Source organism: Aethalodelphis obliquidens, unplaced genomic scaffold, assembly GCF_003676395.1.
Source record: "Aethalodelphis obliquidens isolate GAN/ISIS:26980383/991018 unplaced genomic scaffold, ASM367639v1 scaffold32, whole genome shotgun sequence".
Taxonomy (NCBI): Eukaryota; Metazoa; Chordata; class Mammalia; order Artiodactyla; family Delphinidae; genus Aethalodelphis; species Aethalodelphis obliquidens.
In genome coordinates this window covers 10,663,182-10,688,229 of record NW_020837976.1, presented here as the reverse complement: position 1 = coordinate 10,688,229, position 25,048 = coordinate 10,663,182, and the positions used below count along the sequence as shown (strand labels likewise).

The following is a 25,048-nucleotide window of genomic DNA, read 5'->3' as shown; positions in this document are numbered from 1 at the left end:
TACAATCCAAAGAGCTGTAGTATAGTCAGTGTTTGCACCATCACCACAATTAATTTTAGAACATTTTTACCACCCCCTCCAAAAAGACCCCATACCTATTAGCAATCAGCCCCCATCTGCCCCTGCCCCTTGCAGGTGTAGGCAACCACTAATCTACTTTCCATCTCCATAAATCCATAGATTTCCTTATTCTGGACATTTCGCGTGGAATATGACATCATGCAATATATGGTCTTTGGAGGTAGCTCCTTCCATGCAGCATAAGTTTTCAAAGTTCATCTATGTTGTAGCATGTAACAGTACTGCATTCCTTTTTATGGCTAAATAATATTCCATTGTATGGATAAACCACACTTTGTCCATTCGTGGATGGACATTTGGTTTGTTTCCACTTTTTACTATTATGAATAATGCTGCTATGAGCATTTATGTACAAGTTTTTGTGTGAACATATGTTTTCAGTTCTCTTAGATACATACCTAGGAGTCGAATTTGCTGGGTCTTATGGTATCAGTTAACACTGAACAAATGTTTAACTTTTTGAGGAACCGTCAGAATGTTTTCCAAAGCATCTGCACTGCATTCTCACTAGCAGTGTATAAAGCCTCCAATTTCTCCACATCCGCGCCCACACTTAATACCTGCCTTTTTGACTGTAGCCATCCTAATGGATGCAAAGTGCTATCTCGCTGTGATTTGCATTTCCCTAATGGCTAATCATGCCGAGCATCTTTTCATGTGTTTATTAACCACTTGTATATTTTTTGGAGAAAAGTTTTTTTCAAATCCTTTGGCCATTTTTTAGTTTGGTTATTTCTTTTTCTTATTGAGTCGTAAGAGTCTTTTTGGCATTTTTAGGAGGGCTTCTTATGGTTCCTATAGATCACAGCTGGGGGCACCTTCTGCAGGAATTGGGTATTCCATTTGACAAAAATGAAAATCAAACGCATGCACATGTACAGTGGAAAATTCTCTAGATACTTTCATGAGGCACATATGTCTTATTAAAATTCTTGGTTTTTAGTGTGGCAGAGGAAACTATCTGTGGTTGGTGTTTGTTTTCTTCTTCATTTGATTATTTTGGCTTTATGTTGATTTAGGCATTATATTCCTCAAGTGGTAGTTGCACTTGGTGTAGCAAATCTTTTATTCAAAGAAAAAATATTTATTACTCAAGTTATTTATTTACATTGTCTTAAAGGCACATCAGAACGTTTTATTCAAACTATGTTTATGCAATAATTCTTTTAGGGAAATGAGGTAAAATTCTTTGACTGCCAAGACAGTGATGACTCATAAGAACCACTGAAGAAGAAGAAATGTTTTAATAAAACCTGAAAAACAGATGCTCTTATTCGAAAGGGGATGCAAAAGTGTTCCTTGTGGGGGTGAGCAGGAAACAGCACAGCCCAGGATTTTCAGTCATGGCTGACATTCAACTGAGGGCTTCCCTATACATATCACCAAGGCAGTTTTTGACATGGAAGAGCTAAATTCATCATGAGAATAACTTGTCCGGTTTCATCTTCCTTTGCTACAGTGTCCTTGCAGTTTTCCTTAGGGACAAAAAATATCGACTGCTCTTGACAAGAAATTACTTTTACTGCTCTTAGTAGGTTAGGTTACTTCACTGACTCTTTTTTTTTTTAAGTTTTTAATTTATTCATTTATTTTATTTTTCGCTGCACCATGCAGCATGTGGGATCTTAGTTCCCTGACCAGGGATTGAACCCAGGCCCACGGCGGTGGAAGCGTGGAGCCCTAACCGCTGGACCGCCAAGGAATTCCCATAGGTTACTTCACTAACTCTTGCTTTGAGTGTATGGATGTGGCAGAATGTTCAGCAAATCATTTCCTGAGCTTAATGTTTATGCTTCCAGATGGAACAATTTCTATTTTGATTATGAATCTCTTTGAACAATCAAATTCTTGCTTTCTGTTAAAAGAGTTACATGTCTATTACACGACAAAGAAGACTTGAGGCCACCATCATAGATCTGAGTGCAAAGCAGTAGAAATTTTAACGTGGATTTCTTATCTAGCTATTCAAAGGGACCAAGTGTTATTAAAAGCATGTGATAACTTCATAGGTTTTAGCAGCACTGCCAACAGATCCCAGGTAAGCAGATAATTGCCTAAACTAGTCACTTTGTGTGTTTAGAAGGCAGGCACCTTCTTCCCTCGGCAGAATTATAGAGAAGATACCTAATTCAAGGTAGTCAGTTCAGAACCCTGAGAAGCCCAATAAACTTCATCTGTCACTCAGAGATTATTTTTATTTATTTATTTATTTATTTTGCGGTACGCGAGCCTCTCACCGTTGTGGCCTCTCCCGTTGCGGAGCACAGCCTCCGGACGCGCAGGCTCAGCGGCCATGGCTCACGGGCCCAGCCGCTCTGCGGCATGTGGGATCTTCCCAGACCGGGGCACGAACCCATGTCCCCTGCATCGGCAGGCGGACTCTCAACCACTGCGCCACCAGGGAAGCCCTCAGACATTCTTATATTCAAAATTTGGAAAGAGAAAGCAGACAAAGCAAAACTGAAATAGTTAAACACCACTTTGTTGCACTCAAACTCAAGATCTGTGATTGCTCCAGAGTTAAGCAGCAGCAAGCAAAAATCCATTCCAAGGAAGGGGCACCCCCTGTACAGGAAGAAGCCCCTCAAGTCTTGCATCAGCCTAGTCAAACTGAGAGCCCAGGTTCCAGAACACGATAGTCTTTTTGACCTAGAAAGAATAATCTCACCTCAGAAAGATTTTTGTGGAGAGTGCTTCCCATTTTTTATGGCAAGGAAACTTTAGAATCTCAGAGCATGAGAAACGTTTAAAATGTCTGAAAGCACAAAGAAATGTATGTCTATAGCTTTACAGACACTAATTAGAGTCTGCTACAAAAGCTTATGGGAATCACTTCTCTCCTTTATCCATATCTGTTCTTATCCCTCCTGGTCGCCCTCCCTTCATTGGAACATTGTTAACCATTAACATTTACTGCATATGTAAGTAGGCGAGCACCAAGCAGAGGAGGAGATAAGGAGTCTGCCTCCCATATTCCAAATTCTCCATACGGTGAGGTTGGCTGCTATAAAATACAGCTGTTGTGTGGTGAAATTAAGACGATCCTTTCTTAAAGCAGTCGTGCAGGTTTTGACCATTGAAGCCTCCTTCTCAAGTGTCAATTCCCAAAAACGAGTGTGAGAGCCATTGGCATCATTCTGCCCTGTGTTTCTGTTGGCTGGTTAGTTCTGTTAAGGACTGTATTAGTCCGCTCGAGCTGCCATAACAGAATAAATATGGACTAGGTAACTTAAACAACTGAAATTTGTTTTCTCACAGTTCTAGAGGCTGGAAGTCCAAGATCAAGATCCAGCAGGGCTGGTTTCTGGTGAGGGCTCTCTTCCTGGTTTTTAGACAGTTGCCTTCTCACTGTGTGCTTGCATGGCCTGTCCTCTGTATGCAGAGCTGGGGGGTGGGGTGGGGAGAAGAAGAAGGGAAACTCTGGTGTCTCTTCCTCTTCTTATAAGGACACCAGTTCTATTAGATGTGGGCCCCACCCTTATGACCTCATTTCACCTTAACTACCTCCTAAAAGCCTTATCTCCAAACACAGTCACATTGGGAGTTAGGGCTTCAACATAAGAATTTGGAGACAACACCATTCAGTCTAAAACAAGGGCCAAGAACAGAACACAAGGAATTATAAAACAGGTTCGAGGCACTAACTGAAATGTTACTTTTCAACTAGATCTATAAGGCAAAATTATCTAGGCAGATGAGCAATTATCCAAGTCAGCAATGTGTTGATAGATCCTCCAATAATACAAACCTAGAAGAGAAAAAAAAAGTACAGATCTGTTTTCTTCAGTCCCATAAAATCTTGCCTAGATCAGTAGTTCTTTTTTTTTTTTTTTGTGGTACGCGGGCCTCTCACTGTTGTGGCCTCTCCCGTTGCGGAGCACAGGCTCCGGACACGCAGGCTCAGTGGCCATGGCTCACGGGCCCAGCCGCTCCGCGGCATGTGGGATCTTCCCGGACCGGGGCACGAACCCGTGTGCCCTGAATTGGCAGGCGGACTCTCAACCACTGCGCCACCAGGGAAGCCCATAGATCAGTAGTTCTTTGAAGAATCAACCATAGAGCTTTTTTATTGAAACCTATCTTCCCTAGTCCTACCCAGAGATTCTAAATAGATTGATCTGGAGCGTGGACCCAGGAACCTGCATATTTAACAACTTCCTGGGTGATTTTGGGACCACACTGTGAAAATCACAAGACTAAACAGATGCTTCTGTTTTCCAATTTGCTACGTATCTGTGGACGATGGAAGAAAATACTGATTGCGATTTACTGGAAGATAAGTTTAAGGAAAATTTGTTGCAAAATTAAAAGAAATCAGATTCACTGACATGAGAAAAAGAGAAATGAGTCTTAGGGAAAGTTATTGGAATTACCGGACTCTAGGGGATTTGTTTCCGGATGATGAAATTTGGGTACCTACTATGCTAGAGAATTTTCAGGATAATTCAAGCCGCACAGTATAGAGTCCACAATTCAGCTTCAGAGAATGTGGTGAATTTTCCCAGAATAATTTGTTTCTGCCTGTCAGAGATCTGATGATTGTAAAGGACAGTGTCAGGGACTGGCTGATCGGTGAGCCTCAGGGGCTTCTGCAAATTCCCCTTCCTGGGGGTACGTTGGAGAGCCTCCCAGATCCTGCACATCCCTCGAGCCAGGGTTTCCTTTATCACTTAGCCCCTCCAGGGTTGGTGAAGCAGCAAAGAACAGGCTCCCCACAGGGAGGGAGAGGAAAAGAAGAGGAAGATAAGAAATTCCTATTTCACCCACCACAGTGGGGTGCCCCTAAGCTGGATCCCACAAGCCACACCTCATCGTCTCCACATCTCACACCCCAGGCCTGCCTCAGTCCCTCACGGCTTCTCTACCCCAAAATAAGGATAACTTTCATTTATCTTAATCCCAGGATGATTTCATAACATTATTCTTCCCCTAAAAATAAATTCTGGGCCCCTGTAGATGGTATCAGCTACAACTCCCTTTTCTTGAAAATGGATACCTATTTATTGCCATGAATATTCCAAGAGAAGCATGGGGTAATACATTCAGTTACCAACTAACTTTGCTCCCTGTCTCTCTGCACGACCACTCCTGCAGTGATGCTCCAACTGGCAACAGCCTGCCTGGTGGGAGGCTGGCTCCTGTTACTCCTGTAAGTACTTACTTACTCCTGTAAGTACGAGCTTGCTACTTTCCCCATGAGAAATCTTTCCCTGGAGTTAGAGGAATGGATAAAATCAGTCTCTAGACCCATGAGGTGTCAGTCAGGCCATCGTCCCCTCATCCTGAATGGCTGAACTTCTATTTGGGGAGCGTGATTTTGTTAAAGATTCATTTTTACTGTTAGGTCTGGAACTGTCAGATACAAGTAATTTCAGTGGGAGGTATGTAACATCCTGAACTTGGATTTTCAGCGTCATCATGTGATCTTGTGTCTTTCTGCACTTTGTCTTGTGCAGCAGGTACCAACATTTCCTCAGGTCAGGAAGTCACTCTTTTCTCTTCAGAAAGGCGGCCAGATGGGAGGGAGAGAGAGAGAAGTCTCTAATGAGATTGGTTCTCAAGAGGCAGCGTAGTCTAATAATTGGCCTTTATTAGGGGTTTAAATGCAGGCATTACTTAGGAGTCCATCACTGGCGTGAGAGTGATGCTTTATCGCTTTTCATCACTAGGCTACACAGAGCTTGAATAGCTCCTTGGTGACAGGCTGCACAGAACCACTTCTCTCTGGAGTTTTTTCCTATGACACAAACATTGGTGTCCCTGCCAGCGTGTTGGGTGGCATCTGTTTTAGTGAGTAGGGAGACCCCGAGTCCCACTTGGAGGCAGGAGGATTAGTCGAAGAGATCATACTTGCCACACAACTTCCTCCCAGGAATAGGGAGGATTAATGAGATGCTATTCCCATTGCAATTCATGCTCCTCAGAAAGTCACTATGTACTAGGTATTCGAATTAGAGATTATATAGGTAATCAAGCAAAGAAGATATGCAACTACTTCTAGTTACCAAAGGAAGCTTTCATCTAGGAGGTTGGGGGCGGGTGGAAATGCAGTGAGTATAAAGTTGGCTGGAAGCCATTTTTCCTCATGAAGCAAAGGACAAGGAGTGAAGTGTGAAATGCTATGTACAGTATAAAGATAGACCCATTCTGGCTTATGAACTAAGCCTTGGGGAGTCTTACATTTCATGGATTCAGATGAGGACCTTAAGACACTTCTGTCATATCTGCCTCTGCCATCATGAATCAGTCTACAGCTTTGGTGTCCAGAGAAATGTGGCAAAAACATCAGTAAACTACCCCCACCTGCATGCTGGAGGAACCGGTGACATTCTGAGTTCAGTACGTGTCAGTGAATAATTGTGGAAGAATGTCCTAGTGTGCTACGGGGGCTGGGGTGAGAAGTGAAGGAGTGGGAAGATGGTTCATTACAATTGTAACATGCAAAGCTCCAGTCATTCAACATGTTGAGCTTCTCATGGTCAAACCTATAAGAAGGGGCCAAGTTGGAATGTGACTAGGTTTTCAGAGTCACAGGTTTTCAGAATGTGACGAGGGTTCAAGATTTTAAAGTCCTGGTTTCTTCCATGTACTCTAGTGTGTCCTCAGCTATGGTTTACCTGCCACTGGTAGAATGTGAGACCATTTCAGATGGTACACGAGAAACCATTTTTAAATTTATTTTAATCGTTAGGTATTACTATATTTTAACATGTGTTAGAGGTAAAACAGAGTTAACCCATGAAGTCCGTGATTCATAAATATAATTGCTAGAACAATGATTCTCAATACCGGTTGTATATTAGAACCACACAGAAAGCTTAAAAAGATTTTTAAAAGACACCGATGCTGGGTCCCACAGTAGATCATGAAATCAGAATCTCTGAGAGGCACCCCGACCCTAAATAGTTTATAAAAGCTCTCCCAGGTGGTTCTAAAGGGCAGCCGCCATTGGGAAAGACTAGAACAGACTAGGGATTAAGCATTTTAAAGTGATCAGTTTTAAATAAAATATTAAGTAAATAATATACGGATATGGCAAAGATCATTAAAGCCCTGTATTGTGCTAATAACTGAAATTGGGTAAACTTCCCTCTATCGTGGGTAGCCCCCATTCTGGGGGACAACACTGATCCTAGGTAGCAGGTTAGATTTGGGGGTTAATCAACAAGACTGTCTGTTCTCCAATGTCACCCTCTGACTCTTCCACAGTTTGGTTCAGAAACATGGCTTTTCCTCTTTCCCTTTTGCCTTTTGACACCCCCATCACCACACCCACTGACTAGACCTTAAAGCAGATGAGGAAAAAAAAAAGGATGATAAGAATCTGTAATGACATATATCTGGATTAGTGGGATTGCAAATGACTTTGACTCTTTTCACCAGTTCGTTCTTTTATTCATCATTTCTTCATTCCTACAACAAGCATTTACTGAGTACCTATGTAGTACTAAGTCCTTTTTGTGTTTAACTATACTTAGAATTTTTCTCAGTGAGCTTGTGTTGTCTTTATGATCAAACGAATCATAAAGTTACTTCCATTTTAGGAAAACTAAATACTGTATATGACTGACCGTTCTCCAGTTACCACGCAGCCAGACTCCTGGCGGGAGATAAAGTGTCAGAAGATGGAAGCAAAGACATTTTCAGCCGTTCCTGAGAATCACAGAAGGGTTGTGTACGAAAGCCCTAGAGACATTTCCTCTGTGAAATGGAAGAAATAAAACCCATCCTGAGGCACTGGAAAAGGTGCCCAAACCCTTTTTCCTCTATTCTTTCATCTGTTAAATGGGGATAATGATACTTTATGTTTACCTACCTCAGAGAGGCATTACCAGGTCTATTTAAAGGCTCTTCTGATGAAAGCTGCTGTGTAATTACCAAGAACAGCTATGATAAAAAAAAAAAAAACCTAAATACAACAGCAAATCAGCTGGAACAAGTTCTCCAGGGAGTTTACTTCTCTGGAAAAATTTAAGAAAGGGGTAGCAGCTCTCCTCTGGCGACTTTTGGGTACCCTTCTAGCTGGAAGTTTAGGGAAGGCTAGCTGATCTGGAAAGTCTCCTCCTGGCTACTGATTTGGGATCTTTCTCTGTTTACTTTTCCCCCATGGTCTAAGCAGTTTCCATCTGAAATTCCTCTTTCAAGTTTTTCAGATCTTAACTCAGAAACTGTTTTATCCGTGAAAAGAATCTCAAGCAAGGCAATTACCTATGACAGAGAAAGAGAGAGAGTGTGTTTGAGAGAGACAGAGACAGAGACAAAGAGAGAAAAGGGAGGCTATAATGTAGAGGATATGTGCATTTTATAGAGGATAAGTAATGGGGAATTCTTTGATAGTTTATAGAAAGAGGACCGAAGTAATCGATCATTAATGTCAGGCTTTGCTGAAATTCATTTGACAAAGCATGTAGGGTAAATTAGATGGGAGCAGAAGCTCACAAAGCAGGGACATCACTATTACAACCACTCAAGAGAAAGTCAACCTAGCTGAATCAGGCTACTGGCAGTTCGGTTGAAATGAAGAGATATATATTCTTTATATTGGAGTATAGTTGATTAACAATGTTGTGTTAGGTTCAGGTGTACAACAGAGCGATTCAGTTATACATATACATGTATCTATTCTTTTTCAAATTCTTTTCCCAATTAGGTTGTTACAGAATACTGAGCAGAGTTCCCTGTGCTATACAGTAGGTCCTTGTTGATTATCCATTTTAAATATAGCCGTGTGTACATGTTACAGCTCTAGAATCCGTAGGATTTGGTACAACGTTGACTATAGCAGGAAACTGAGAGAAGCGTCAAGATTACCATGCAACTGGGAGAGTTGGATATCATAAGGTTTGGGGACTTCCTTAACAGAAAGAGATGGCAGCCAAGAATGAGTGGGTTGAATTTATGAATGAGATCTAGACCAATGCCATTGTAGGAAGCCCAGTGGCTTTATATTTTTGTTAAACTTGCTTGTGCAGTAAATATTCTGACTGTTTATAAACGGTGCACCTCTGGTACCTGAAAAGGCTTCTAAACAATAAAAGAAACTGCCAAAATTCCAAAGATGGATGTTCAAGTGAGTGCTTTGTAAGCTTAATAATTATGCATAATAATATTGTCATTTATCGATTGATTACTATGGGAACTACATACATATTTTCCATATGCAACTCAGATGTCAGCTGGTGGCTTTTCAGTTCTGGTAAAGATCTGGTAAAATTGTTGCAAACCCCTTCAATCCAAAGGCCTGTGGAAATCCAAAACCTTTGTCTCTGTGAATCCCCAGGGCTTTACATCTTCCCGAATTTCCCTGCCTCTGGATCACTACCAAACACCACTGCTGTACCACCAGATGTGAAATTGCCCGTTCACTCGCCGCTTGTATAAAATGCTAAGCCATCATAGGGTTAGCAAAGTTCACTGAAGTTGGAAAGTCGTGGGAAAGAGGCATAACTTCTTCCAGTCTTCTCCAGCCTCTCCCTACTGGGTCATGTTGGGAGCATCAGTTTTTTTTGTTGTTGTTTGTTTTTATACATTTATTTATTTTTTATTTATCTATTTTTGGCTGCGTTTGGTCTTCTTTGCTGGGCTTGGGCTTTCTCTAGTTGCGGCGAGCGGGGGCTACTCTTCGCTGTGGTGAGCGGGCTTCTCATTGTGGTGGCTTCTCTTGTCGCGGAGCACAGGCTCTAGGCATGCAGGCTTCAGTAGTTGTGGCTTGAGGGTTCTAGAGCGAAGGCTCAGTAGTTGTGGCGCACGGGCTTAGTTGCTCCGCGACATGTGGGATCTTCCCGGGCCAGGGCTTGAACCCGTGTCCCCTGCATTGGTAGATGGATTCTTAACCACTGCACCACCAGGGAAGTCCTGGGAGCATCAGTTTTTGTCTCCCCTCACGGTGCAGAGACATTCATCTTTAAAGGCAACAGCAGCACAAAGTGCCCTTCGTTGGTTGAAGAGACTAGCTCTAGGAGGTGATTTTGTTTACGAGTTGCAGCCATTTCTTTTCCAAATTATGCTTAAATGACTTCATTTAACCCTCACAACATTCCCACTTTACAGATGAGGCAACTGAGGCTTCAAGAGGTTGAATACCAGCCCAAGTATATAAACGTATGAAGTGGTAAAAAGAGAACTTCAGTCCAGGTCTGGCTGATTCTTAAATTAAAATTAACTTGGCCTTTAAAAGATGGAATAATTATTATCTACCCCCATTTACATTGCCCCTTCGAAACTGCTTAGTTTTTCCATTACATTTTTGTTTAAAAAAAAAAATGGCGATACACCTCTGAAGACCATATATGGGGAATTACAGAGTAAAAATCCCAGTATTTATGTATCATTTCAGAGAGAATGAGTTGGGATGACTAAAATATCTAAACCATGGAAATGTGATGCTATTGCTTCTAAGTGATACAATTTGGATGGGGACATGGGCTACTCGCTTATCAAACCTGCAGATTACACAAAGGAATAGCTATACTGACGATGATGGCGATGAGAGGAGGATGGTGATAGCATTTAATTAGCACCATTGTAAATGCTTTGCATATATTTTTTTTAAGCCTGAAGATTAAACAAACCTATGCCTTAGGTCTATTCTTATCCCAGTTTTACACACGAGATTCAAGAGGACAAAGAAGCTAGCCCAAGGTCACTCATCTCAGAACAGCTGAAGCCAAAAGTCTCACCCCAATTGTGAGACCTACACTCTTAACAACCAGGCTGTCCTGCTTGGAGAATTGTGATATTTCCAATAGATGTCCCCACTAGAATGGAAGTAACTGCCACGAAGAACAGGGAATTTATTCCTCTTATTCGCACCATGACCTTTAGTGTTTAGAACATAGTAGAAACTGGAACATAGTAGAAACTCAATTAATAATTGCTAAATGATAAATTAATTGAAACAAAGTGTCTCAATCAGTAGAGGGTATAAAAGCATTTAAAAAGGGTAATGCATTGATATTTAAAATACTTAACTAGAAGAAAGATAGGATAGGGAAAAGCCTGACTTGACAACCTGGGTTGGTTTTTTTAAAAACAATCTGTATTTGTAGTCAGCTGGAACCAGCACTGCATTGTGACAGCTGAAAGACCATTGTGATTTTTAAAAAGCCTTAAAAAGATACATCACATCACATATCAATATCATATTTGTTATATTGTGTACAGTTCTAATAAGGTACATTGAGTACATTTTTAATAAGGAAAATGGAAATTTTTTCAGAAAGAAATGGACATTTTCAACATGCTAAAGAGAAGACATATAGCAACTCTCTGCCGTTATCGGAGGTGCTGCCATGACAGCACCTTGCTCTTTTTCTCTGAAAGACTTTGGCAGATTCTCAGCTCAGCATAAGGAGAAAAAAATCAATCTAACACAACTGTCCAACAACTTTCCACAACAGAGTGCATTTGAAAAACTAAGGTCCATTTCATTATAAATTTCCAAATTAATAAGAATACTTACATAAAAAAAAAACGATTGAAAGGATTTCTACATTATGTAGAGAACTGGACCAAATCAGTGGCCTCAAGTCTGGCTGTGTGTCAGAATCAACCAGAAAACTGAGAAACATTATCGATTTTTAAGGCTTCATCCCACTGAATCATAATCTCCAGGAATTAGGACCTAAGAATCTATCTCAAGAATCTTAATTTTTTAATCCCCTCAGATGACCTTGATGACTTGCCAGACTTGGAAATCCCTGAACGAGATGACCTCAAAGTTCTCTTCTAACTCTCTGACTTAATGATTCTTAAGAATATTGCAGAACATTTTCTTTCATAAATAAATAATGATTTGTTATCTGCAAAATGAACTTAGCCTAAATGTACACGGGTGGCTCTAAGGTGCCAGCAGACCAGCTGATTTCTTAAATTGGTTAAAACGCTTCTTGCAATCTAGTTAATAAAAAATTTTTATATGTATCCTGGGAAGGAAAACTTTATCTGGCCTGTTTCCCAATTATTGAAGTTCCAAATCACTGAAATATAAATAAATGAGACTTTACCATACTTATAACACCAGTACGATGAAAAATTTGTTTACACCAGGAGGTTTTAGGTTATCCTTCAATCATTCATCCCTGGAACCAAAGTACCTATGCGCGCGAGCGCACACGCATACACACGCACACACATGCACAAATGTGACACATGGTAAATGTTGGGCAATTACTGAGCTGGAACAAAGGAGACCTTCAAATTCCATCGCCTTTTTAACCTTATATTTTTCTTTGCAAGAATCTAGGGACCCAAAGGCATCTAAATAATATTATTAATCACGACATACTCAGCTCTTTAACTTTCTCTAATTACTTAACTCTTAAATATATTACTTTGGTCTAAGTGGTGCTAAGATGAGGAGTAAAAAGGAGTATTTGTAAAACATTAACAGACTTAAAGAGAACAGATTAATTCTGGCTAAATTGGCTTCCTGTGTAAAGAGCTTCTAAAAATTATACTATGTTGCCATATGAAGGAACTCTAATTATTGCAATATTGTAGATTTTGCCTAATCTAAAATTAAACCTGTAAGGCTCCACTGGAATTGTTTAGAAGAGAATAATTGAAACCCCCTTCAGCAAGTTAATTCAGATTCTTCTAATTTTACTTTTCTAGTTCACAAGGTATCTTTTTTCATGGCGTTTTCAAATTGAAGTTCACACACATCAAATAAATGGCATGATAATCAGAGGTTTCAATATCCAATATGCATTCATTATTATCTGTCATTATTGTCATTGTCACGATTATAATTGCACACTGTAAAAAGAATGGAAGCTTTTCCACAGGAATTATTCACGTGTATTAGTTTCTAGGAGTAATTGAATAGTTGACATTGCATTTATATCAAAGTAAAATATGTGCTGGTTTTTCTCATTTGTTTTATTCTTAAGAAATAAGAAATGCAGAGTAATCTCCATTAGGTCTCCTTATTTGGATCCAGAAATGTTCACAGTTTTATGTGATGTCTGATGTATACTTTCTTATAACAAGGCTCAAGATAGCCAATATAATTAAAATGATAATTTTCTAAGAACATACAATTATAAGATAACAGCTAGGTAGTGAAACCCTCTTAATTAACTTGTATTTATATATATGAACTCAGCAAGTATCTCTATGAAAAATACTACTTTTCTTTTTTAACTAATCAGGTTTGGCATAATGAAATAAAGCCCACATTGTATTGTCAGTACTAAAGATAAATTAATAATAATTTACCTTAGAGTTTACATAGAACTTTTCACCTCATTCTTTTACATCATTCTCACGACAATCCTTTGAAGATGCAGATCAGATATTACTCCTCCATTTAAAGATGAGAAAACATAGGCTCCAAGAAGCCAAGTAACTTATACCAAGTCACTCTGCTGAATAGCAAAATCAGCCCTAGAAGCCAGGTCACCTGGGTCTTAACCAGAATTTACGGTAAAATTAAAATTTTTTAAATAAATTTGAATTTTAAAAAGATCATGGACCTGGTAGAGTTAGAAGGGCTAGGTCTGAACACTGTTTCTGCCACTTTATTTGACTCTAAGAACTTTCTCACTTTCCTGTAAAATGGAACTATACCTATGACGTAGGGCTGTTTTGGGAGTCAATGGAGAAAATGGTGAGAAAACCACTTAAATGTGTTTTGTTATTTTATGTGTTCTTTCTTCTGTACTATGCTACTTCTCACATGCTTTATCCTGTTTTTGCTTTCTATGTGCTTCACCTTCACAAGGTAGCGTTTTAAGCTTTATTTAGAATTAAATAATATTAATACCGGGTTGGAACATTGAGTAACACTAAACCCTAGAAACAAAATACTGCAAGGAAGAAAGCCATAAATTGAATGAATGATGATATAAATATAATAGCGCAAAAGCTTTAGAATGTGTCTTCACTCACTAAGAAGGCCAAATGTAATGAACTACTAGGAGAACTGTGGCTTTACAGAAAACACACAGCCAATGAGGGGAGCTGGGGTTTCCTTTACTTCCATGTAATTCTTCAGGAGGGCTGGGTGGTTTAGAGACTTGTCCTAGTTGATGTGAAGTCTCTCAGAGCTGCTATGCCAGCTAGCCTTTAAACAGTGTCTTTGCTGGCAGGGTGGAAGTTGTTACCATTTGCCATTTGATCAGTGGTTTATTTATCGGTAATCTCAGTCCAGTTCTTAGGGGACAGATGGCAATGACTGGCTCTTTGGGCACAAAGACTCTCAATCTGCTCCCCATCTGCAGAGATGGTCCATCTAAGGAGGTGGTGAAAATCACCAATGGGATTGGTCCAGGGAAACTAGCCTTATCAATGAATGAAACGCCCTTACAAACATATTTGAGCCATGAGTTTATCTCCCTTTGTCACTCATGAAACACATTTTAAAAGCAGTACATTAATTTAAATATTAAAACAAAGATTTAATTACATTGCTTTGGTCATACCACCATTCCAATGAGTCCTTGCCTCTATGTCTAACCGGTAGATACGGTCCATCTTTCCCCACCTTCAGTCTAGAGCACATACAGTGTCAAATCACGACAGCCAATCGTGACTTCCCGTTGAACAGGTCTGTCTACACGTGGAAACTGACAGCCATCTCAAAATACAGAGGCTTTCATCTTAACTTATACTCACAGAGTGGTTGATTATTTGAGCTAAACCTACAGGAAAAAATTGTCTTATATTAGTCCTGTAACCAGGCATTTAGGAGATTATATGGCGCATGAATTATGTATTGTTTGCGAATAAAAGAGAGGTACTTACTGCACTGAATTTTCTTAACCCCTGTGAACAAACCACCCCAATCGTTGACATCCTCAAAATATGGAGCTCTTTGCCATTGTATTGTTTTTGTTTCCCAACTACTGATCTATAAGGCATAAGGGTACAGTTCCAAAGTAGTTCAGCTTCAAAGAAGTCGAGCTTTTTTGTTTGTGGCAAAATTAATATTGCAAGCTGATATCACATTGAACATTCTTCTACAAGTACAGCTCCCCCTATGCATGAGTCCCTGATAGGAGGTTTTCCAGAAGGTATTTTTTTCTGCTGAGGCATATACGAGGCATTCTATAGCACCAGAGTTTCATTAAAGGAATTCTCTTGTTCCCTTCCTTCCCATGAAAATGTCATTAACTGTATTCAGTTAACTCTCCGAGTGTTAGGTTCTTAACCAACGAACAGTGCTTCTCCACTAGGGCGTACTTCGCCAAGCGTCCTTGAATCAGAACGACCAGGCTGAATATGTAATAATAGATTCGGAGCCACGCTGTGGGTGGTGAGCATATTTAAGAGGAACCCTTTTACATTTACTGACTTCTTCCTTCAATCATGGTTGTTTCGTTTCTTCCACCACCACCTTCAGCCTTTCAGGTGAACGAAAGTTTCAATTATATGTAAAGCAACCGTTAAATCAGCAGGACCCTTGTGGGGGGCTGGGTCTCCCCTCCTCCGTCCAATCGCAAGTGAGCTCAAGCCATTACTGTTCCCGAGGGTCATACATCCATCAGGTCGAGTGTGCCGGCCAGGGTGCGTCTTACAGCTTTTACTGCATATGAGACGTTGCAGGCCTGTTCTCAGGAACTGCCGGGCAGACTGGGAATCACAGTCACGCTTAATAGCAGCGAATTGCTAGCTCTTGATGGGTGGGTAGTCACTCCTTTCAGTGGTTGCCCCCTGGGGGGAGAAGGTAGAAAAACAGAGGGAAGGAATTAGAGTGACTTTGCACAGCTGAGCAAGTTCATGCCGCTGGATCAGTGGCAAGCGTTGGCAGGACTCCACTCTGGGGAGGCTCAAAACAACCTCACAGTCTCATTTTTACCGATTGGTGCTGCTGTGTCGCCCCTGGTGCCCTGGGATGGGGGGAGGGAGGGGAGGGGCTGGGAAGAGGATGAAGGTGGAAGTCTCAGCTAAATTCAACAAAAAGTCCTGTTCGTGCTGGTGAACCCACCCCAGCTAGCCCTGTGCTAATTGTACCAAACTGGTATTTGAAGTTCGCTGGGTGATTAAAGAGTTGGCTGACAAAGTCTCTGCATAACCTTAATTTTTTCAAGGTTCTTTGAGTGGAGAATGGTTTATAATAATGATTTTGACTAATACGATTTTTGACATGCAACTTTAATGCTTAACCTTAGTACAACTCCAGAGCATTTCATGTGTACTCAGCTGTAAAGAGTGATGATTTAAAGGGATAATATAAGAAAAAGGTCGTTCTAGAATGAACCTCTAACAAATTGCATAAAAGGAGCTTATTATTCCTTGAGTATGGGGATATGCCGTGCTTCTGATCATTTTTCTGCTTGGTTCAAAAAAATTGTTGAGATATGAATGGGAGAAGAAACAGGAAAAAAATGAAATAGAAATCTGCAAGCAGGGAACATTCTTTTGATGGTTATGATTTTGTTGCCACTAAAGAGGCTCTACAATAATGTGGTTATTCATCTCCTCTTTTGTTTTGGGTGAAGAATTCGCTCTAACAAGAAAATGCTGTTGTTGGTTGGTGGATTGCCTCCTGGGCCGGACCGGCTCCCCAGCAATTTGGTTCAGTACTATGATGATGAAAAGAAGACGTGGAAAATCCTCACAAGTGAGTGCCTTTCTTTATTTACTTACCCACCTACTTATTTCAGGTTAGAGCTATCTTGATGAATTTGAAAACATGGTTAATCAAATTAGACATTTTATCGATTTGTTACCCGTTGGAGGTGTGTTTATGTATCACAGGGGATTTAAAGTCAAAGACTAAATTAACATTGCAGAGTGGCCGATTTGGTAGTGGAAGAGGCCTAAATTAAAAGTGGCCTAAAATCAGTGCACGTGAGTTGGTGTTTCTGTGTGTGTTGCCACAGAGGGGGAGGGAAGACCGAGATCTTCCAAAAGAAATTCTTCCATTATGGTTTTGCTCTTGGAAAAGGGAAAGCTTGGTTAATAGCCCTAGTAAGTTTTCTCATGTCAAAATGATTGTTTAGTTCATTGTCTCTGTAACTAATGTTCATTGTCCCTGTAACTAATGTTCATTTTGCTTTTTAGGCATCTTTCCTCATTAACCTTTAATCTGTGGCCCCGGGTCTTTAGAGAACCATCCCCTTCCATTGCTCCACTGTTCAGATGGACAGATATACCCAGGACCTCTCCCTGCTGCATTAAATTGTGCTTGAAACTTCCACCCAAGATTCTTCTCCTCCCCTCCTTAAAGGGTGATTGTGTTTTAGAGCAAACCTCTTGCCTTGGGCACTGAGATTTGGAACTTACGGTTACATCGGTTATGATTCCCAATCTGACTCAGTCATGGAATCAAAAATCATCGTTTCTTGAGTGCAGGGGACTGTGTGCACCGGTCCCCTTGTGGACACCGTGGCTGCACTGGTCAATAAAACTAAATTTTAACTGTCAAAATTGCCCAGAGCTGTATAGATAAAATAATAAGAGAGCAATTTTGATCCATAAATCAAAGCCATACATTTAAAACCGACAAAAGTGAAAGTTAGATTTTCTTATTGCATGTGTCTTTTAAGCAGTTATATATTTTAGCAGATTTTTTAAAAAGTCATTTCCTCTCCTCTTACTGAAAGCCCTTTAAAATAACACAAACAGGACAACAGTTTGCCCATAAATGCAGGAAAGGAGCAAAGACATGTGAGGTGGTGCTTGAAATAATACATTTTGGAGCTGGCTTACCCCAGCGAAACCTGCAGTAGCGTCGTCCAGGAACTGCAATGAGAAAGCTCCCTGGACGCCTATACACTCTGGTTGTAGTAACAAAGTGACGGAGAGTAGAAGCCAGATTAGGAAGGAAGAAAAATAAGTTAGAGATGCCTTCAAATGATTTTCATTCTCTTTTTGACAAAAATACCGTTCATAGTGGTTTAAACATCTGAATGAGTTGAGCAAGCTGTATTTTCAAGATTCGTCAGAAACTCAAGCTAAAGTAAAACCAAAGAATCAATTTTCTGACACTTGATCAATAGAGAAAGCCTACACAGAAGTAGACATGGATACGGGGAGGAGGAGAGAGGAAAGAGGAAGAACAAGAGATTCTTGATGGGAGATGACAGAGGAACAGAGGCCAAGGGGCAGGGAGATATTACACCCAAGCGATAAATGATATTCACTCACAAATCCATCTCTTCTCCCAAATACATCAGGCAAGGTCCAATTTTCTAGTGGTTTGAAGCCCTACGTTAAAGGCAAAAAGATTAATTAAAGCATTATGAACAATACCTAAGAAAAGTCTTAGGCTCAATTCAAGCCTTGTTCAGAGACAGGGTGATCATCTAATTTATTGTTCAACCTAGGAGACTTTAGAGCATGAAATGGGGATCTGTTAATTATGCTGGGGCAACGGGTATAGACTGGAACATAGGGTCACCCTACTTCAATTTTTCATATTGCCTGATGTAACTCTTTCCTTAGCAAGATGTAGTAAGAAAGCATGAAGTTGAGTCGGTCAGACCTGGGTTCGACCCCACATCTGTGACCTTGAGCAAGTCATATACATGTCCTGAGTCATGGTTTCTTCATTCTACAGCATCCTTTGAGTATTTTTAAAATAAAATTGTGTTTGTAAATCATCTAGCACATAGCAGGAACTCAGTGAATTGCAGATACTATTGCTATTGTTGTAACACTGTTACCAATATTAGCGTAAGAACTGTATGTACCTTTATACCTTGGAAGCCTCAGTCAACTCAAGCTCTCCAGGAAGAGGGGAGACAAATTACATTTTAACAGACACAACACAAAGACCCACTGCTTCAGTAGGGAGACCACTTTCTCTAGTTTTTATATGTTGAATGTAGTCATCTGCAGACTAAGAAGTAAAGATAGATGGGTTTCTGTTGACTCCATTCATCAGATTTGAAATGGAAGGAAATAAAGACATTAATGTATAGAAAAGTTCAAATAATGGGAACATTTGCAAAGATCTTGAATCGTTTTTCTGTACTCAGGCAGCTCACAGCTTTGAAATAAATGTCTACTCTACTTGTACTCTTCATTTCACTTGGCTTGTACTTTAAAAAATAGAGTTTATTACTTGCTGGGCTGTGACTACATGGTCCCGAGTGAAAGCATATTTTTTAGGTTTATTGGAGAAATATAGACAGTTTATTTGGATGATTTCTGCTGCTGGTTTGTATTTTTTAATTAAGGCATCTTATTTGGCTAAACTGAATAAATAAGTCCGGTAACTGATCAATTTCCACACTCTTTAGCCCATCTAATAATAAATGAAGAAATGTTTCTTATTGGAATAAGAAAGTATCCAAATTCTCTCCAAATCCAATGAAACATTAGGGATTGCAGAGCTTTCCACGGTCATTTTTTTTTTTTTTTTTTGACCCCAAAGAACTGCCAAGCTGATTGGCAGGGAGTTGAGGATGACAATTAATGCTAGCAGACAGTTTCTGGTGTGGCGTCTGCTCATTTACTGAATGACTCTCTCCATAAAAACTAACAAATAAGCTAACCAGCAAAAACCGAAAACCTGAGATGAGCTAGAGCCTCTGAATCTTAGAATCCTTTACCCACTTGGCTTGAGCAAATATTTTCCAGCCTGTCTCACAGACGTGCTGCTTTTAGAAGGGTGCCATCCACGGGCAGGAGCACAGCTGCCCACTTATGGGTGTCACACCACTTACACATGTAATAAAACCAAGAAGAATTAAAAGGAAAGTCAGTCATAATTTTCTTTAGCTCTTATTCTGTTATGTTATTTATGTTTTAGAAACACTATATAAGGGGTCCACAAATAACAAGAAATTGAATGGAGTGGAGGTGAGTGGAAGTGAAAAAATGATTCTACCTAACATAAAGAAAACAGAATTCAACAGTCAGCTAACCAGTGGCTTGGTCTACCCAGACAGCAAAGGGGATGATTATTTTCACTGAAAAGACTTAGTAACATACTAACACAACCTTCATTTTTATCCTCCTCTTTGGAAAAAAAATCACTTATTTAACATTATAGAATTAATATTAAGAATAGTAACAGATTCCCCAGCCTCTATCAGCAAAGTACTGAGAAATACCCTGTAAAAATGACGGTAGGTCCTTTTGTAAATGTGAAATGTTAAGTGTTGGCGTTGTTCTCTTGACTGTTAATAATGAAAGGGAAGTTGAAATGCACTTTTGTTCATTTTTATTTTACAGTACTGCTTTTCTTGCATTTCTCACTCCTGCACGCAGTCTTCCATTTCATTCTTAACCTATTAGGAAGCAGTACAGGAGACATGAATACTAAAATGGCCAATGCAAAAAGCATGCCGCTTGCACTTTGCAGGTCCTAAATCCTTCGTTTAAAGATCAAACAAAACAGTTCCCATGGCTACTATGTACTTTCATAGCATATGACTGACACATCAAAGTTTTTATGAAGTCCTCGTGTGGAAGCAGCTTACCTTCCTTCCCAGGAGACAGTACAGAGGGGCTGTCTATTCTATTTGGGTTCCCCACTGACCACGTGTTTCCCGGAAACTGACTTCCTTTTACCTACATTTCAGATAAGAGATTCTACTTATTAGATGCTTCTTATTGTTTTCTGTGAGCAATACCAGGAAAAAGGATTTCAAAATATAGATTTATCTCTCCATGTGCTGCTGAGGAGTTCCCTTTAATAAGGTTAGAATAAAAACTAGAAGAGCTAGGTTAGAAAGGTGTGTTCCTTCTTTTGGCCACTTGCAGTTCCATTCATTAGAGGGAGGGGGAAATGCCTTTTTTCCTCTTCCTTTCAATTTACAATTCTGTTCTTTGCTTGGTAGTGCAAGGATTTGGGGACTTGGATTTTTTCATTCGTAGAAAATAAAAGAAACCATTGTGCAGAGGTTTCCTGGGTTGTCTTCTCTGGTTCATGGAGGACCGTGAACTTGATCCCATCCACCACACAGGAACGGTCCCGGGACTGGGCATCATCGATTTCTTTTAGGAGAGTCACAAAGATCAGAGGCTGGTGGACTCTTCATTTTTTTAAAAAAAATATACTTTCCATAAATGTTGAAGAAAGACTACTGAGAAAACACATCTTATCTAAGACATTGAACTTCAGTTCCAAAAGATAAATATAGATTGGATGTTTATCTGATAATCGAGCAATGGAGAATGGTTTAATTGCTGGTTATTCAGGGAATAATAAACCTGCACATTGACAGTTTTTTTTTTTTTGTTTGTTTGTTTGGTTTTTTTTTTTTGCGGTACGCGGGCCTCTCACTGTTGTGGCCTCTCCCGTTGCGGAGCACAGGCTCCGGACGCGCAGGCTCAGCGGCCATGGCTCACGGGCCCAGCCGCTCCGCGGCATGTGGGATCTCCCCCGACCGGAGCGCAAACCCGTGTCCCCTGCATCGGCAGGCGGACTCTCAACCACTGCGCCACTAGGGAAGCCCGACATTGACAGTTTTGATCAGACTTTTTTCTTGGTCCTCTGTTTCTTGATTTCAGTTCATTTCCGTTCTTTGAGGTTATATTGAGAGGAAAGGCAAGTTAGTCGAAAACAATCATTTCTTATAATTTGTTTTGAAAGAAATAAAAAGTAAGCTTAATTGAGGGTTTTATACCTGTAGGTTTCCTCTATTCATATGATCTTTATTACCAAGAACCAAAACCCACAAATTGTTTAACTTAATTTCTAGACAGATAGGTAGGGTCTGTAGATAGTGCACTTCTCGTTGCAGGAGAACCTCAGAAAACAACTATGTGCTTCCAGAATGACTCAAAATGCCTGGGAAGAATTTAGACTTAACTACAGACCTTATTCCTTTATGTAGCAAGCAGTTATTGCATACCCACTCTGTGTAGGGTGGTAAAGTAGAATGTGATCATCTCTCCTTCCAAGAACCAGAGGAAGCAATGACAGTAAGAGTGTACTGAGGGATAGACAGGGGAAGCTGGGCTGCTATGGGAGCACAGAAAGGGCCCTTCATCTAAACGTGGGAGGTTAGGGAGGCTTTCCTAAAAGTGACCTTCTGTAAAGCTGGAAAAAACGGGTAGGAATTATTGATGCAAAGAGGTGGGTGATAAAGTATTTTAATAAAAGGGTCCAGTACTGGGAGTGCCAAAAGGCAAGAGAGACTTGGTGCCTTCTAGAAACTGAAATGAATTTGTGTATCTATAGGAGAGCCTGAGGTTGGGGAGGTATGTGGTGGGGCTGGAGAGTTAACCAAGAGCCCTATTGTACGGGACCGTTTCAAGGAATTCCTAAGATAGGTTCAAGAATTAAGAATTGAGAGTAGACATACCCCTCTCATTTTTATTTTTAGTGAAAACACAGTGATCTAATGGTTTTAAAATATAGCATGGCAGTTCTTCTCTCTTAGCTTGGAACTTTGAATTTCAATTCATGGAGTAATTGTTTCCAGGACATTGGACAAAGAAGAAGGAGAGAGAATTGTGTTTGGACTTTTAAAATATGTTAGCATCTAATTTTACCTTCAATGAGCTCAATTCTAATTTGGTATCCATGGCTGCACATTGCTATATATTTTGAATTGTTTGCTTCTGTGTATTCATGCACCGGTGCATTAGTGGATTTTTTCATAGATTTTTAAAAAAAAATGTGTGGTGGTCACTCCATATACTGTATTTCAAGTAAGTTGGGTGACTAGAAAGACCAGTTGACTTTATTTCTTGTTTATATGTACCTCCCTTGAATACGGCAAATGCTTTTTCTCCAGAGAACAGCATGGGTACCAATAATTCTGAGGCCTTCTTTACACCCCAGCTGTGGTATTTGCTACTGAATCTGGCGTGAAGGAGGTGTGAGTGATACGGGTTGCTTGGATTTGCTCTGTGTCAATCCTAGGCAAATTGCAGGCGAAGTCCAGCAAACCGTTGAATGTGAGCACTGAAAGATTAAATGATCTTCTTACCCAACCCTCTCATTTTACACATTAATTTCATTCATTTAACAAATATAAGTGATACCTTCTATGTAGCAGGCATTATCCGAGATACAGAAGAAACAATGATGAGTCAAAGCAAATAGCATCATGTGTTCACCAAGCTTAGAGTTTAGTGGGGGAATCAGCATTAGTAAATAATTCCGGATAGCAATATAGAATAGCAAAATGTGATGGTGCTCTGAAGGAAGGGTATAAAATATATAAAGTCGTGTAATGGAGAGACCAGATCTAGTGTAGGAGTCATGGACGATATCACCAAAGAAGTGACACTTGAGCTGAGATCTGAAGGATGAGACAGAGGTAGCTCAGGTAAAGATACGAGAGACGATTGCTTCAGGTTAGTTAAAAGTAAGTCTTAAGACCCTGTAGGAAGAAGGTGCATGACTGAACTCAAAGAGTGAGGGGGAGAAAGATATGACGTATGGCTAAAGACATCAGCAGGAACCAGACCACGGAAGCACTTCTATGGCACATTCACAATTTTGGTTTTTACTTTAAATGACTGAAAGAGCAGAGGTGTCGTACCCAGAGTCCCATGATGATTTAGTGGCAGGACGACGAATAGAACACTGGTCTCTGTGTTTCTCTCAAACAGTGCTGCCTCACGTACCACACCAGTCTGTCTCACCAACAAGTGCCGTTAGTCGAGACTCCAAGCAGATGAATGGGATTTAATCTGTGCCGACCCATTGCACCCATGAAAATCTAAATGGATCCAGTGCACTTGGATTAGTTCCACGTTCAGAGAGTAGAACTAGTACAGGTTAATTGAATAAATATCCTATTCCTAGAGGTCAAGAATATAATATTGGTTTATGAACTAAACTGCAAATTAAGACGTGTAAGTGATGAAATTTGCATGGAAGATTACTGACAAGCCATAATTCAATGAAGATTTCTTGACATTTTAAATCTGCCTTGGAAGCAGTGGCAAAAATGAAACTACACACACACACACACACACACAGAGCAACATCTCTCAGGACAGACAGGTCTAAATGGAAATATACCCCCAGACATTGTTGACCGTGAGCCTTTGGTCATGCTGCTTCGTCTCTGATCCTTGTCATCTGCACTGTGAATATAATTATACTCACCTCTTAGATTTATTGTGAAAATTAAATAAAATAATACAATAAAATTCTGGGCTCAGCATCTGTAATATAGTTGTTTCCTTATACATTTTTTAAATTTTATTTATTTAATTTATTTTATTTTTGGCTATGTTGGGTCTTCATTGCTGCATGTGGGCTTTTCTCTAGTTGCGGCGAGTGGTGGCTACTCTTCATTGCGGTGCGCAGCCTTCTCTCTGCAGCAGCTTCTCTTGTTGCAGAGCACAGGCTCTAGGCATGCGGGCTTCAGTAGTTGTGGCTCGGCCTCTAGACCGCAGGCTCAGTAGTTGTGGCGCACGGGCTTAATTGGTACACGGCATGTGGGCTCTTCCTGGACCAGGGCTCAAACCCGTGTCCCCTGCATTGGCTGGCGGATTCTTAACCACTGTGCCACCAGGGAAGCCCCTTGATACATTTTTATTCTATTTGACTCCATTTTGTGTTGTTTTATAACCAAAAAGAAGTGAATCTTGTCTTCTGCTCCTATCATCAAAGGTTTGAGGAAGGAGACACGCTTTTTTTTTCTTTTTGTAACAGTTATACATTTTATTTTTTAATCTAATTACATATATATTTTTAAATTTTATTGAAGTATAGTTGATTTACACTGTTGTGTTAATTTCTGCTGTACAGCAAAGTGACTCAGTTATATATATATTCTTTTTCATATTCTTTTCCATTATGGTTTATTACAGGATATTGAATATAGTTCCCTGTGCTATACAGTAGGACCTTGTTGTTTATCCATCCTATATATAATAGTTCACACCTGCTAATCCCACACTCCCAATCCGTCCCTACTCACCCACCTCCTTTTTGGCAACCACAAGTCTGTTCTCTATGTCTGTGAGTCTGTTTCTGTTTCATAAATATGTTCATTTGTGTTGTATTTTAGATTTCACATGTAAGTGATATCATATGGTATTTGTCTTTCTCTTTCTGACTTATTTCACTTAGTATGATAATCTCTAGGTCCATCTATGT

The 25,048-nt window shown here is 40.1% G+C and overlaps 1 protein-coding gene across 1 annotated transcript in view; it reads left to right on the top strand.

Annotated features, from left to right (window-relative positions):
• Positions 1 to 25,048, top strand: part of KLHL14 (kelch like family member 14) — a 99,120-nt gene that overhangs the window by 11,498 nt on the left and 62,574 nt on the right. The window contains exon 2 of the mRNA XM_027127701.1: positions 16,527 to 16,648. Coding sequence (XP_026983502.1) covers positions 16,527 to 16,648 — 122 coding nt within the window. The remainder of the gene's footprint in view (positions 1 to 16,526; positions 16,649 to 25,048) is intronic.